This window comes from Epinephelus fuscoguttatus, linkage group LG24, assembly GCF_011397635.1.
Source record: "Epinephelus fuscoguttatus linkage group LG24, E.fuscoguttatus.final_Chr_v1".
Lineage (NCBI taxonomy): Eukaryota > Metazoa > Chordata > Actinopteri > Perciformes > Serranidae > Epinephelus > Epinephelus fuscoguttatus.
Genome location: NC_064775.1, coordinates 17,178,824 through 17,193,522, shown reverse-complemented (window position 1 = coordinate 17,193,522; position 14,699 = coordinate 17,178,824). Strand labels below are relative to the sequence as shown.

Genomic DNA, 14,699 nt, shown 5'->3' with positions numbered 1-14,699 from the left:
GTCTGGTGTCTGCTGGACCCATCCAGCACACCTTCTTAAGTTACGTTGTTGTAGGGCGGCATCTCAAACTGACACCATCTGGAGGCGTTATAAAGTGACACCACTTGGATGCCTTTTTTCGTCAGTGTCCGACTCGGAAATCACTTACCACGCAGCAGTATTTGACAACTCTGGAATGAGAACAGGTTGCATTGCCATGACTAGAGGTGGTACCCTTGCTACAGACGGAATGTTAGAATTAGATCTTTGGATCATTTTCCCCTTTCGGACAAACACAACCGCATCAGATGCGTCATGCATCAAAAAATACGCCCCTATTATTTTCAATGCACAACCCCACACTGGCGGCAGCTAGACACATACTGGCACTCCTGGACATGCCACCTCACAGCACTTTATGCCACTGTCCTACTTCTAGCTTCACCATCACTGGCGTTAAATGCATTTTCCCCCCACTTGCTTCCTACTTGTACATATCAGCTCCCGTAGCAGCTCTTCTTCTCAGCTCCTATGGTAGCTCAACTCCTGTAATGAGAACCCTGGACTTTCCAGACAGTGTCCATTTCACAGTGTCTATGTCTAAGTGCGGCAATCTACACTTTGCGCTGGTTCATTTCTTTAGGGAACTGGTGGACTTATATTTCTGACATCAAGTTTGTACCTTGTTGAAGGGAGCAACCTAAGCACAGAGGTCCTAAAACTATTGTCACCATTTCCCACTGCGTGTCTTTAAGTTCAGGAGGACTTGAGTTCAGCGTTTTATATGCTGGTTCAACATGGTCTCATCATAACTCGTCAAACACTGCTGCTTTGTCAGTGGACAGACACATGAAAATATAAGGTGCTGTGTCTTTTCAAGGTTGATTTCTTTAGGGTGAGGCAACAAACGCATGGTTAGATTTAAGAAAAAACATCATGTTTGGCTTAAAAATCACACTGGAACCGAACAGTGGACTTCTAAGCAAAAGTCTGGGGTTTGCATGACCCATCCACCTCCTCTCCCACCTGCTCTATACGGACTTTGACTCTCTTTGGAATGCAGCAACACCTGTGAATTAGTCCAGGCAGCCGCACATCATACGTCACTTCTTATATGTCATCTACAAAATACACCCTCCTACTTTGGCGGTCTATTTAAGCTGCAAAATCTCCTTGGTCTCTTTAGGCCTCGTCGGTGCCGCTGCTGCCCTGCATCAACACTGCTGCTTGCTCTTTTAGCCCCACCTCCACCCCAGCATCCACCTGCAGGCTCTGGCTAAGGGGGGGGGGCTAAACTCTAACTATGTTCTTCTGTTGAAATAAACATTTAAACGTGAGTTGTCTGACTGAATTACAGTAGTTTCTGGTGGCGTTACAAACTCCAGCCAACCGGGGAGTGACATACTGCTGCAAAGGGTGTCACCCTGTGTCTGCGGCTGTAGCCCACTGGCTCTAAAACTGACGTGCCCGGTGTGTATCATAACCCTGTTAAAAGGAACCACAATATTGATTCCCAGCAACCAAAAGATGCCTTGAAGACGTGTATTGGAAGATTCGCCACTGTATATGACTTTTAACTTCAACTTATGAGGAAGTCTCTATTGGATTACAGTGCTGATATGACATTAAAAATACAGAATAAACACACTAAATCTTTATTATGGATAGTGCACACATATCTAAACACGCTGATACAGTCTGCACAGGAGCACTGCAGCAGCACTATGGAGATATTAAAGGAGATTAAAATGTCATTATACTATAAACTCATTATTAAAGCATAGAGTCCCCATACAGGGATATATATTTGCTACAGTCTAATGCCTCATCCTGCATCTCATTATTATTTAATTTCTACACTGTGGAACAATATAGCAGCCTATTAATACTGTTTCCAGCTCCTGTTTGTGAGCACATGATGTTTACACCACGGCTTCTCCTCTCAGACTAGCCTTTCAGACCTTCTTCCAAATCTAATATACCCATCCATAAATAGCTCACCTATCGAGCCCATATTCGGTTTGAGTGACATGACGCTGGAGCCAATCCCGCCCGCTAAATCTGCCTAACCCCGCCTCTCCACGCTCCGTCGCGGCTCAAATAACCCCTCAACCGCCCATTCGCCTTAAACGGACAAGCAGGGGGAGTTGATTGACAAACCAAACAACGCCCCTTCGTTTACCAAGCCCCTCCCCTCCTTTGGCTTCCTATCAGTGTCTAGTTTGGCAACACGGATACGCATGGAGCCTCCATCACCCCCTGTCTCTTTTACGCACCGAGTCCGATAATGCGCGCAGGTACAGAGACCCTAATCGCCACATTTCCAGCCGCCACACTGACAAATTAATTTTCTCCTATGGACTAATATGAAAGAAGTGGATGCAGAGGTCTGACACAGCCAAGAAAGGAGGCACATTTCTTGTGGATCATTCTTGTTTTCCATCACCGAGCGCCAGCATGGATGTCTTAGCGAACCACAGTATCTTTCAGGAACTTCAGCTCGTTCACGACACCGGCTACTTCTCTGCCATGCCTTCGCTAGAGGAAAACTGGCAGCAGGTACGTGTCAACTTTCAGCCCTACAGCCGGCGTGCATCATGTCTATCAGGCGCTTTAAACCACACGGTCCGCTCTTTGATTGGGTTCACACGCGCTCGGGATGCAGGCGTCAACTTTTCTCCCCAAAGTGTGGTAGTTGAGGGAGAAATGAGGAGATGAAATGCTTTTCATCACTCATATATCTGACAATTTTCCCAGAGATGGCAAAGTGGATAAGATGCGAACGCACGCCGGCGCGTAATAAAGCTGTCAAATGCGATTTAGGAAAGATGAACATCCGAATCCCATAATAGGGAATGAATTGATCGTGAATAATACATCTGCATCCCTCAGATTACTGAGTAGTGAACCCCCCCGCACGGAGAGAAGTCCCCTCACTTATTCATTATAGATACCTTAACATGTCCACCTTAACGGTGGAAAAATGTGTTAAGGCAGCGCAGGAGAGGGATAACTGTCATCTGCGTGTTCACCTGCATGTTATTTTTTTTTTAAACCCACCTCACACACACTTACTCCATCCAAGTTCAGAGGATGAATATGAGGAGATAAGCACGCGGCCACATGGTGATGGATGCGTGGGGAGACGCACCGGCACTTTACACGGCCATTACTGCTCTTATATTCCTCACACATCTCGTCTTTGTTTATGTCAGCCCAAAATTTCATAGTGGAAAATATACCTGTGTGTGTGTGAGAGTATGTGTGTGGGTTTCCGTGCATTTTAAGTGTTCAAAATGTTACTAATACATGCAGAAATATTGTCTTTCACCATTTTCTGGTGTAAATGTGCGTAAAATCTGCACTTTGAAATATCCAACATGGGTTTCTCACCTTAATATGTCATTTTTTTCTTCTATAATATCAATTTAGTTGCACCTGCCATGCATAAGAGCTCCATCTCTCACTAAGCAACCCTTCCTTTACCATATCTAAGTCAAAATAAGGGCCATGCAGCCGTCGGCCCACCTGCAATGCTGCTGCTGCTGCTGGTGGTGATGATGCTTTCCATGCTGCACTTCACTGACCGAGCAAAAAAAAAAAATCATTGCATGGAAATTTGATGCCGGTATTGTTCATGCAATAGGAGCTTTTCCCCACTTCTCTGCTCCATGCGTAAGAAGGGAGGGAGGAGTGACGGGGGGGGGGGGGGGACCGGTGCGTGACCGCGGATCCATTCGCTGTGGCCAAGCAGCCTAATTGGCATCCCACTGTTAGCCACCGACGCATCTTTTCATAACAAGTCTCCAACTCCCAGCTTCACTGTCAGTGGATTTTTAAATTGCACGGGGCCTGCGTGTACCATATGCAGCGCGTGTCTTTCTCTCCCTGTTTCTCACCCACAGCCTGCATATCAAAATCGATACCTAATGCAAATGGAAGAGAGGCAGCTGCGTGTGTAGGCAAAAAGGCTGGGGAAGCTCTCATCTGTGGAGGCTGGAAATGTCAGTTTTCTGCAGAGACAACGTCCATTTTGGAATTAAGGAAAATCATCAAGTTTCACAGTCACTGTCTCTTAAATGTGGAGAATGTACACGCAGATACGTGCTGTTATTTGGCAGTTCCATAGTGTGAATTCTGCTTTTAGATTGTATGAGAAAATGCTTTTTCTTTTACATGAGACATCATTTTAGAGATGAACTCTGCTGTTGAACCTGGCTCATAAAGCAAGGGTTGTGTTTGGGGGTTTGGGGTCCTCCCCAAGGAAATTTGGAGCATCAGACACTTAATTTTGTGCATTCTGGTGAATTTGTATGCATCAATTTCTGCCTCCTCTACTACTGTCATGAAATGTTTCTTTCCTATAGAGCTAAACAAGGGTGTAGGTTTCATTTCAACATTCAACATGGACACACATATGAAACGGGGATGTTTGGGGGTCATCCACTTGAAATTTTGAGCATCAAACACTTGATTCCCCACATTCTGTCAAAATCATTGGGGGGGGGACATGTTCCAAATATATTGAGGGGGACGTTCCCCCGTGTCCCCCCTGAAATTTACGTCTGTGCCATATACTGATAGACTTTTCAAAAATGAAATGTCACAGGTTCCTTTGCTGATTTATACATCTTCACAAGGGTGTATGTTTTGAACAACATTGGCGGGACACACATAAAACGAAGGGTTTGGGGGTCATCCACCGGAAAATTTTGAGCATCAGAGACTTAATTTTCTGCATTCTGATGAATTTTATGCATTCATTTTTGCCTTCTCTGCATCAGTTTACGACGGAAATGTCGTTAAATATATTGAGGGGGTTGCCCTCTGTGTCCCCCCTGAAATTTACGCCTGTGTCTACTGATAGTCTTTAAAAAATGAAATGTCACAGGTTTCATTTCTGGTCTATAGATCTAAACAAGGATGTAGGTTTGTAATTTGTGCTTTTTCTGCATTTAAATGTCTTTAATTTTGTCAAACTGAAAGTCCTCTGCTACTTTCATGTCTTTATGGGGGGGTTACAAATGCACATGTTGTAGATATTGAAGGGAACGTGTTCCCTGCACCCCCCCTGAAATGTACACCCATGACACACTTCTTGCACCTTTAGCCAGTTTTTCTACTTAAAAAGCGCAGATTTAATCCTTTTTTACAGCATAAAACTAATTATTTGCCATGATCCCGATTCCAGAGAGCACCATAATTAAAGAAAACACCAAACAGGGCAGGGGGTGGGTGGGAATAAATCATTTATATAGTTTGAAAAACACTTTTTTCCAATTTGCAGGCTCAAAGCATCCTGTGTCCCATAACGAATCATTGGAGCAAATATCAAACTTTTTGGAAAACAACCCTTATTTGGGATGAGAAGATTGCATTGTGTCCTTGTGAGCACAAGGATTATGACTTGCCCCACACTTTGAAGCCCCCTGCTCTCTCTCCCCGCACAGCACACAGAGATGTTCTTGGCAAAGCGATCCTTGCGTCCATTGTAGCAACATGAAGATGCCACCGAGCCCTCCTGAATACATGAATTATGAGTCGTGGCTCGCCTTAAAAGCTCCTGCCTCCAGCAGAGACCCGCGGCTTGAGCAATCCCCTCTGTATTCCAGGCACAATTTAGAATTTGATGCTTTTATGGGGTCTGATGGTGAGATAGGAGGCCGTTGTAGTCGAACCCTAAATGGCTCCCTGAGATGCGATGGCAAGAATGATGACTGTGTCCCCTGTTGGTGTCTGTGAGGCATGATTCAGGCGCTTATAGGGGGATGGGGAGTAGAAAAGCAGGAAAGTGTTTTGGAGGTCTGCAGATGGTACATTTGAGGCTGCTATTTGTTCCATTATTGAACTAAATAGTGCCAAACTGAACTGTGCTGTCTCGCTTCCAAATCCCAGTACAGTTGGTTGTTCAGAGTTGGAACAAACAGCAGGGCTGAGCTGGATTTGGAACAAGCATAGCTGGTCATAACTTACTCATTATATGTGGAACCCAGTTTCCCTCAAAGCAAAGTGTACACGTGTTATTTTGCATCTTCATACCAACAGACATTGCTGTTGGCTGCAGTTTCCAGAGCTTGTTACCCTCTTTTGTAAACTGGCATTCACTGTGATAAAGCCTCATTTGGCTTTACTGTCAAACATATATTAGCAACTTCTGAGCATTCAGAGGCCAAAATATAAAAGACAAAACATCTGGATTGGATTTCAGGATGATATGATAGATTTTTCAGGCTTCGCTGATGACGTGCCCTCACCCACAGCACTTGACCCTGATGGATAGGACGTAACAGGACACCACAAATGGCTGTCTGTCATTGACCTCAGGACACACTCCATACCCTCCAACACATAAATTATCCCTGAGGGGCTCAACACACACATGTAGACTGAACGGCTGATGCCTACCCAAGCGAAACGTCTGTATGTTGCTGCATGGTGCATTATGGGCTTCTATATGTGGATGTGCACAGATTGGCTTGGGTGTTTCTAAATGTGGAAGGAGCAGCAGGGCGCTCTGGCGCGACCTCCATATGCAAGCCCACATGCTCAGATGCATCCACTTACATCCACTTCTTGCTCGGGACTCAATAACACGCACATTTTCCAGCCAGCAGGAGCAGGAGCAGGAGCAGGAGCAGCAGCGGCGGCGGCACTGTCTGGGGGTGGGGGCGGAGGGGGTTTGCGAACGTAGAGGTGGAGGAAGTTGCAGAGCATGCACATTCTCCCCGCCGCAGGGTTTCACATTTCACAGTCCGGTGGGCTCGAACCCCCCCAAGAGCGACGAACACACTCAGAGAGATAGTCAGAGAAGAAGAGGGCACAGATGCATGGTGTCATGAGGATCAGGATGAAGAAGTAGGGATGGAGATGGATGGAGTTATTTTGTGTGTTTTGGCTGAGGCCTCCAAGCAGTGTCTCCTAGGCAAGTTCCCCTTGGGCACTTCCCACCCAAAAAAAAATATTTATTACAAACACACACTTTGGATATGTTTTCCCTTAAGTTTTCTTTCTTTTTCTTTTTTAACTTAAAAAAAGAAATTCATGGCCCCCCTTTGGGAGGCGCCCTAGGAAGATCCACCACTGCCTCCAAGCATAATTCCTGAATGGTCCTACTGGGCACTGAACCAGGGCTGAAAATGTCAGGCGGCCCTCTGGCCTTCACTTGCGAAATGTCAAATGCCATATTAACACGTACTGACCAGGAAGAGACTCAAAAGCGCCACAAAGAGATGCAAAGTGAATTGCACAGACACACAAAATAATTACAAACTTAGGCAAAACAGTTACAAAAGGGCCTCAAAACTCCATAAAAAGACACAAAAGTACCTCAAAGAAGACACAAAATAACTACAAAGTGACACACAATGACCAAAAAAAGATACAAAACTACCTTAAAAAGACACAAAATAATCTCAAAGAGGAACAAAATACTACAAAACAACCACAAGGAGACAGAAAGTGACCACAAAAAGATGCAACAACTACAAAGAGATGGAAAAACCACCGCAAAGTCTGTGTGTCTTGCTCCTGTGGGAGCTGTGTTGGGGCCCTTTGCATATCCGTACCCGAGGGCCCACTGTCTCATAATCCGCCCCTGCTGCCAGGGGAAAGGTCACTCCTAAATCTGTGGTGAAGGCCAGAGAGATAGCACAGTGACCCCAGTCTTTGTTTGAGATCATGATGAGGATAAAAGAAAGAAGGAGGAGGAAGATGAAGTGGGAAACGTTAGAGCTGGAAATCTGCAGCGACACTGAACATCCATATGCATCCATACACTGTGGCGTGCACAGCTGCGTACGTGCACGCCGCTGCGTATGTGTCTCACCATGTTATGTAATCCTCAGTAGGCCACAGCTGCTTTCTCACACACAGCAGGCATGCTGGGGAGCGCAGCCAACTGGCCCCCTCCATCCTGTCTTCGTCTTCCTCCATCCCTTGTTTCTCTGTTCTCTCTTTTTTTCTGCCGCTTTCCTCTTATAGAATTAGCACAGTATGGATTTTTGATCTCTGCAGGGCTGTTGTGTAAGCTCTGGACTTGTGTGTTTTCCCCACGCCGTACGCTGCTCAGTTCTGCTATAACACAGCCAGGTAACTACGTCCCCAAAGTCGCACTTCTTGCTTTGCAGAGCAGCAGCAATGAGGATGAATGAGTTTAGATGTCTGAATCATGTGTTTCCTGTGCAAGCATGAGGCTAAAATAAACCAAGCAGTTAAAAAAAACCAAAACACCCCATGTCTTCTGTGTGACCTTTCACTCGCTGCTATTTGATGTAATTTTATGCAAATTAAAATTAAATCAATCCTGTAACGGGCACAGTTGAGTATTCTGCGAGCAGGAGGAGGAAGGACAAACTGGGACTTAATCTATTTGTCTCGAAAGAGCTCATGGTGGCGTCTTCGTTCCGCGCCTCTGGCTTTATTAAAATGTCACATCAGCTGTAAGTATGAGATGTGGAATTCCTGAAATCAAGTTTGGACGCTCTCCAAAGAAAAATTTAGTTAATTCCCTTTTAGTTTAACTGACGTCTGGTCCAGTTTGCACAAAGCCCCTTAAAATGTCATTGAAGGCAGAAAAGACAATAGCATCACCCCAGACGGGACAGCAGAGTCATTCTAGTTTGTGTTTTATAGCTGCAGTTAATTTCCAGACATCCTCAAAGTATTCCAACGAGCCCGTGCTACCTCATGACGCTCATGTGTCAAATATGAAATTGATTTCTCGCTGCGTTGTTTCGCTTGCCTCTAACCCGATAGCAGTCAGAAGATCTTGAAGATGGATGCCACGTAGAATCTATTCGACACGGCCTCGGCCCGTGACGCGCCGAGGCATGAAAGGGAACCTTTGTGCACCCAGAGCAGCATCTCTGCTGGACGCTTTTAAGTGTTTTCCAGCTACAAGGTTATTACTCAATACATCGATTCCGAGAATAGATGCCAGTCTGTTTACGGGGGGAAAAAGAGACTGTAATAAAAGAGCTATGAGTTCATCTAATTAGTATAAACAGATAAATGAGCTGTAACAGCAAAAACCCAATTTGGCTCCTGAGCAGCAGCAGTTATGTTAACAAGACAGTGCTTGCTGTTTTCTAGGCACTTCTTTTCTGCGTTTGTTTTTTACCTTTAGTTTAGCCTCCAGAGATCCTCTGCATTTATTAATCTGTGCTGCATGCATGCATCCTCAGGTTTGCTGGGACATGCAGCACAGGATTTCATTTCTCTCAAGATCAGGATGTTTTCTGTGCACACACCATCACATGCAGGTGCACAGGTTTGTGTGTATGTTGTGTAATGAGATGTGCGAGCGACCCCCTGACCCAGTGACATCCATTCTGCCATAAGAGCGCTTACTGAACTCTGCCACCTCTGTCTCATCACTCAGGCAGCTGAGAGGCGATTGCCAGCGATAGATGCCTTCTACTGCTTTATGGGCGTTGATGAAAAGGTTGGAAGCGCTGATGAAAGAGAGGACACGGAGGAAGCATTCATTTGTCTGATGCTCTGGTGACTGGGAGAGGGGTGAGAGGCAGAGGAGGTGGCGTTGGTGGTGGTGGTGGTGGTGGTGGAGAAGAAAAAGGCAGCAAGGAGGGGGAGGGAGAGGGAGCGTGGTGAACAAGCACATCTTTATGTATGGCTTCCGTCTGCAAAACGCTCTGCCACCCCAGGTTTGATTAACAGTGAGAAGAGGAGCCAGTCATTTTTTTTCGCCTCACACCAGCACACATGGCTTGGCAATGACTTTCACATCATTTGAGGCGAAATCGGGAAGCCGTTACAGCACCTTACAGTGATCCGACATGCTTCGCTGCTGCCATCCGGCTTGGCAACCGCAGGGAGAAAAGAGAAAGGAAGAGAAGGAAGAAAAGTCTCAGGCTCTCGTTTTATGCTTTGGAATTACCACCAACTCTCTGTCTGTCTCTCTTTATCTCATGACTCTCTCTCTTGCTCTGTCTCTCGTTTATTTTTTTCAAATTCTGAGAAGACTAAGTCACAGCTGCCTTGTTTGATTTGCCCTGCTCTAACCCCTATTTAAAGTCAGTCTCTCTGCAAAAAGTTGCACTCGGGAGGGTTACGCAATCAAAAATTGGCACAATGCTGAATAAAGGCTCGTTTACGCAGAGCGTGTCACAAATAAATGCTGCCAAGCTGCTGGTGGAAATGTCGCATCAAAAGAGTCACATCAGACCAAGCTGTGAGAGCTGCATTTTAGAAGACACACGCTAATATCAGCTGAGTATTATGTGTCAGTGGACAGGACAGACTGGATGAGACTCACTATCAGAAGGCTATGACTGGATGAATCTTGTTTACAGACTGGAACTGGAGCAAACTAACACCTTACAGGAGTAGTTTGACATTATGGTAAATATATTTATTCCCGTTCTTGCTTAGAGATAGATAAAAGTATCAATACCACTCTCATATCTGTCAATCATACACAAATCTAAAACCAGGTGATAGTTAGCCTAGCTTAGCATAAAGAATGGGAGCAGTGGTAAACAGCTAGCCTGATTCCGACCAAAGGCAAACAAATGTGCATAACCATCCATCCATCCATTTTCATCCACTTATCTGGGGCCAGGTCACAGGAGCAGCAGGCCAAGCAAAGCACCCCAGACGTCCCTTTCCCCAGCAACACTTTCCAGCTCTTCCTGCAAACCCCAAGGCGTTCCCAGGCCAGATGAGATATCTAATCCCTCCAGCATGTTCTGGGTCTGCCCCAGGCCTCCTACCAGTGCAACGTGCCCAGAACACCTCTAACAGGAGGTGCCCAGGAGGCATCCTGATCAGGCCTATCGAAGGGACTATTTCTTGGCTGAGTGCTAGCGTTGGGCGCTGTCTAAAGAAATGGCATATAACAATGTCTCTAGTAAAACATTCTTATAAACGATGCCATCAACACAAAAAATATGCGTTAATCAACCACCTGAACCAGACCCGACCCACAAACTGCCAACTGTATGCACTACAGTAGTACATTTCTCTGGTTGAGAAAAGGACAGATGTGACAAGGTCAGTTATTTAATATTTGTAACAAAGTCAAATGTACGTTTGTAATATTAAGTATTATAATTACACAAAATTTGTTTTAGTTGTTAGTACCTGACACGCTTAGGAACAGTTTCTGTACCCCTACGTTCACCTTTGGGTACCCCACCTAGAAAGGGGTGTTTCCCACCTTTATTCTCCCCTTTTGCTGTTGTACTCCATGGGAGATGGGCTCGAGTTATATAGTCATAATTGACGGAGGCTTTAGTTTTTACCTCTTGCTGTCAGAGTTGTCAGGAATAAACCAGGATCAGTCTGGGCCTCTTTATATCAACACAACACAGACAACACGAGAGTCCACAGGTTACACAGAGATAATCAGGACTGAGGTCTGTGTGTGTTTGATGGAGAGAAAGAGACCGACAGGGGGAAGAGAGGGTGAAACGCGGACTATTGCATGCAATGTTTATGTAGGCGTAAGTGTTAATAACTTACTCAGAATGCTTTTGTCACTTTCTGCCCCGCCTGCTAGAGTGTGTGATATTCACTATTTCTATAATGTTACCAGTGAATTAAAATAAATAATAATGATAAATGGCAGTCAGCCCAGTGTTTGGGAGCAGATATTGATGAGTGACAGTGGCAAATCTTCACAATGGAGGCAGCAACTGTTAGCCCATAGGTCATCTGGTCGATAAATCAGAATTCTTACTTTTTAAGCATGCAATGAACGCCATTAGCACCACTGCTAACCTGGTGTTGGTGTGGGCGAGGGCGCTTGCTCTTAGTGGTTGCTGACTGGCAACCATCGTGACCCAACCCTACTGGACGCAATGGTTTCCTAGACATCAAGAAAAAGTTGGGTTCAGACCTGTGAATCCATCCACACCCACAACACTGAGTTGACTATATGGTCTGGCATTGTGACATGAAACAACAGTTTCTCAGTTGAAAATATGATCCAATAAGCACCATGGAGGAAATAACGATTGGCCAATCAGTACACAGACAAGACTACTGCTACAGTTTGACATCGACAGCATGTCTTCTTAATAATGGCCAACATTATAGTTTGTTTCCACTTGCTCTGCTACACTCTTAAAACCCTGGGAAAAACAGTATGTTGGCATGGCTATGCATCAGTGTCACCTTAAAATGATGATAGATTCAGGGGGATTCATTTGTCTCTGGTGATTGGTCAGGGAAAATCAAATCTCCCTGCCACGGAAATTGATTAGAGTGGACCAAAATGAAAAACAATTTAAACTTTAAACTGCTTGCTGTCATCAAGTATGTACATTCATGGATGTGTAAGTATCCGTTAATGAGAACATGTATTCTGAAGGGCCCATACAGTATCTGACTGTCAAAGAGCTATCAAAGAGCGCCGGCTGCTCTTTGAGGTAAACAATAAGATGAATCATCATCTGCGTTAACATGTAGGCGTTGCTTATTTTAATGGCTGAATCTCATCAGAGTGACACTTCAGCAATATGTATTTTAAATGACTTGAAATAATTGCAAAGGCCTCAAGTGATCGTTGGTTGCCGTGGTTACTTCTTCCTTGTCTTCCTACTTGGACATCAGTGTGTTTAATCTTCCAACCTTCTTACATGTTTGACAATCCATTGGCTTTGATTATGGCCACACATTCACACCATGTCCAGGCATTTTATAGCCGTCACACTGGCTTTGACATACCAAGCGTTACATCCCATCTTGCTGCCTACCTGTTGCTAGGCAGCCTTGGCAAGCCAGGAAGACCAGCTTTGGCCTATTTGTTTGTTTAGCTGTCATTCTGGGAGGCTAATCCCACCTCAAGGGACTCGTAGCCATCCAGAAACCAGAGATGCAGCCATGTGGACCATCTCTCTCCAAAGATTGAGCTAGAGAGGGAGAGGGGGAGAAAGCGATGGAAGGTGGAGAGAGAGAGACAAGGGCAATTTGCCCTGAGTAAACACCGCTGCTTGTTGTTGTCATCCAAAGCCAGTCATCAATCACGGCCCTAAGCTCTTGGTGGTGACAGCCGCAAGGACGCGCACGCTCTGAAACTGGTTGGATAGTTTATAAAGCAAGACAGTCGTTGGTGAAGATCACAGCTGAGTTGCCACTGCAGGCCTTGATGACGTTTCAGGCGCAGGTGCTTTTGTTAAAGCCTTTTAAAAGGATTTTGTTCAAGGTTCCAGCAAAGACGTAATAATGCCAGTTGAAGGCTTTGAGAAGACTGAGCTGAATCACATTGTAAGGGACACCAAGTTTGTGTGTCCCTGTACGTGGCTATGCAGTCATGTGTGGGCGCGTTTTGCATGCCAGACTCAACACTCAGCTGCGGTTGTCCAGCATGCAAAACCAGTGGTGTTTTTCCACCTGCTATGGCTTGCTGCTCCAGAGCTGCCTGCCTGATTGGTCAGTGTGTCACGACCTCTTTCCTCCTTCAGTCTCCCACCTTCCATCCATCTTTTCTCCAAAGATTCCTCATCCTACTCTTCTTGCATTAATTATGAGTTTCTGTCTCTCCCTACTTTTTTATCTTACAAGAAAAATTATGAGATCAAGCTTTAATCTCGATCTCATACTACATGTATTTTACGGCTCAGATTGGTGGCCACAAACAGATAAAAGATGTTTTCCATTGTCAGCAGCTGATGCTAAATTCACTGGAAGATTAAACTGGGTCCCAAATTACCCTAAAGACACTGGTATCTCCAGCCAACTGGGTACGTCATGTAGTTTCAGTCATTCCAAACCCCTGCAGGGCCGAGTTGTCTGAATAAGATACGACTTGTATCCTCAAAACCAGGCAGATTCAGCTTGAATTGGGATTAGCCTATATGTCAAAGCCTGAAAGCACAATTTTTCACGAAGAAAAATATTATTTTGACGTGTAGCCTTGGTTAAAAAAAATGGCTGTGTAAGTGTCAAAGTAGACAGACAGAGAGGGTGCGACGTTTCTGCGCCCTGCTTAACTCTTCCAACGGCCTGGGAAGTGCCCTTCTGTGATTTAATGAGACCTGTGGGAAGAGCCATTCATCAGCGTGACAGCATAGCTCTGTTTCCCATTGTTCTGTTCTGGTGTGTGAGGAGAGCAGTGTGTGTTTTAGCCTTAATGATGGGCTGGCAACCCTTTGATTAGATGGATCTCCTGGTGCTAATTAAGATTTGGGCTGCCAAAAGACATCTGTGTTTATGCCTTCCTCCCTCTATCTCTCCTCTGTATGTACAGTACATGCATGTGAGTGTGTGTGAGCAGTTCATGGGATGTGTTTAACAGTGTTGGGGATTTTTTTGGTCTAAACTGGGAGATATGGTGGAATCTTGTGGGCTGACACAAGTTCAGGGCCTTGGGCAAAGACAATGGGCTGTGTCAAAGAATTCTGGATGCAAAAACTGTTTGTTTTTTGTTTCTGAAAAGTAGAATCTGCGCATAAAATCTCAAATAGTTCTAATATTTGATTTATTTCCCATTGAAATCAGGTCATTTTAAATTAGATTAGTGTCTGTGATGTAAAATTAGATGGAAAATGGCAGGTTGTTCCACTAAAATCAAAGCTAACAAAAAATTCCACTGATTTTGGTGGCACGATCGCAGCTGGAAATGCTGCCATTGTCTCACAAAAAACACCAGGTTTTGGTGGCAAATTCATGGCTATAAATGTTGCTGATATCTCACGAAAAACACCCAGTTTTGGTGGCTTAATTACCACTAGAAGTGCCACCAATATCTCTCCAAAAAC

The 14,699-nt window shown here is 45.0% G+C and overlaps 1 protein-coding gene across 1 annotated transcript in view; it reads left to right on the top strand.

Moving 5' to 3' along the window:
* Positions 1-2,205: 2,205 nt before the first annotated feature.
* Positions 2,206-14,699, top strand: part of LOC125885006 (Krueppel-like factor 7) — a 52,241-nt gene continuing 39,747 nt past the window's right edge. Inside the window, exon 1 of the mRNA XM_049570363.1 lies at positions 2,206-2,538. Coding sequence (XP_049426320.1) covers positions 2,359-2,538 — 180 coding nt within the window. The 5' untranslated portion in view covers positions 2,206-2,358. The remainder of the gene's footprint in view (positions 2,539-14,699) is intronic.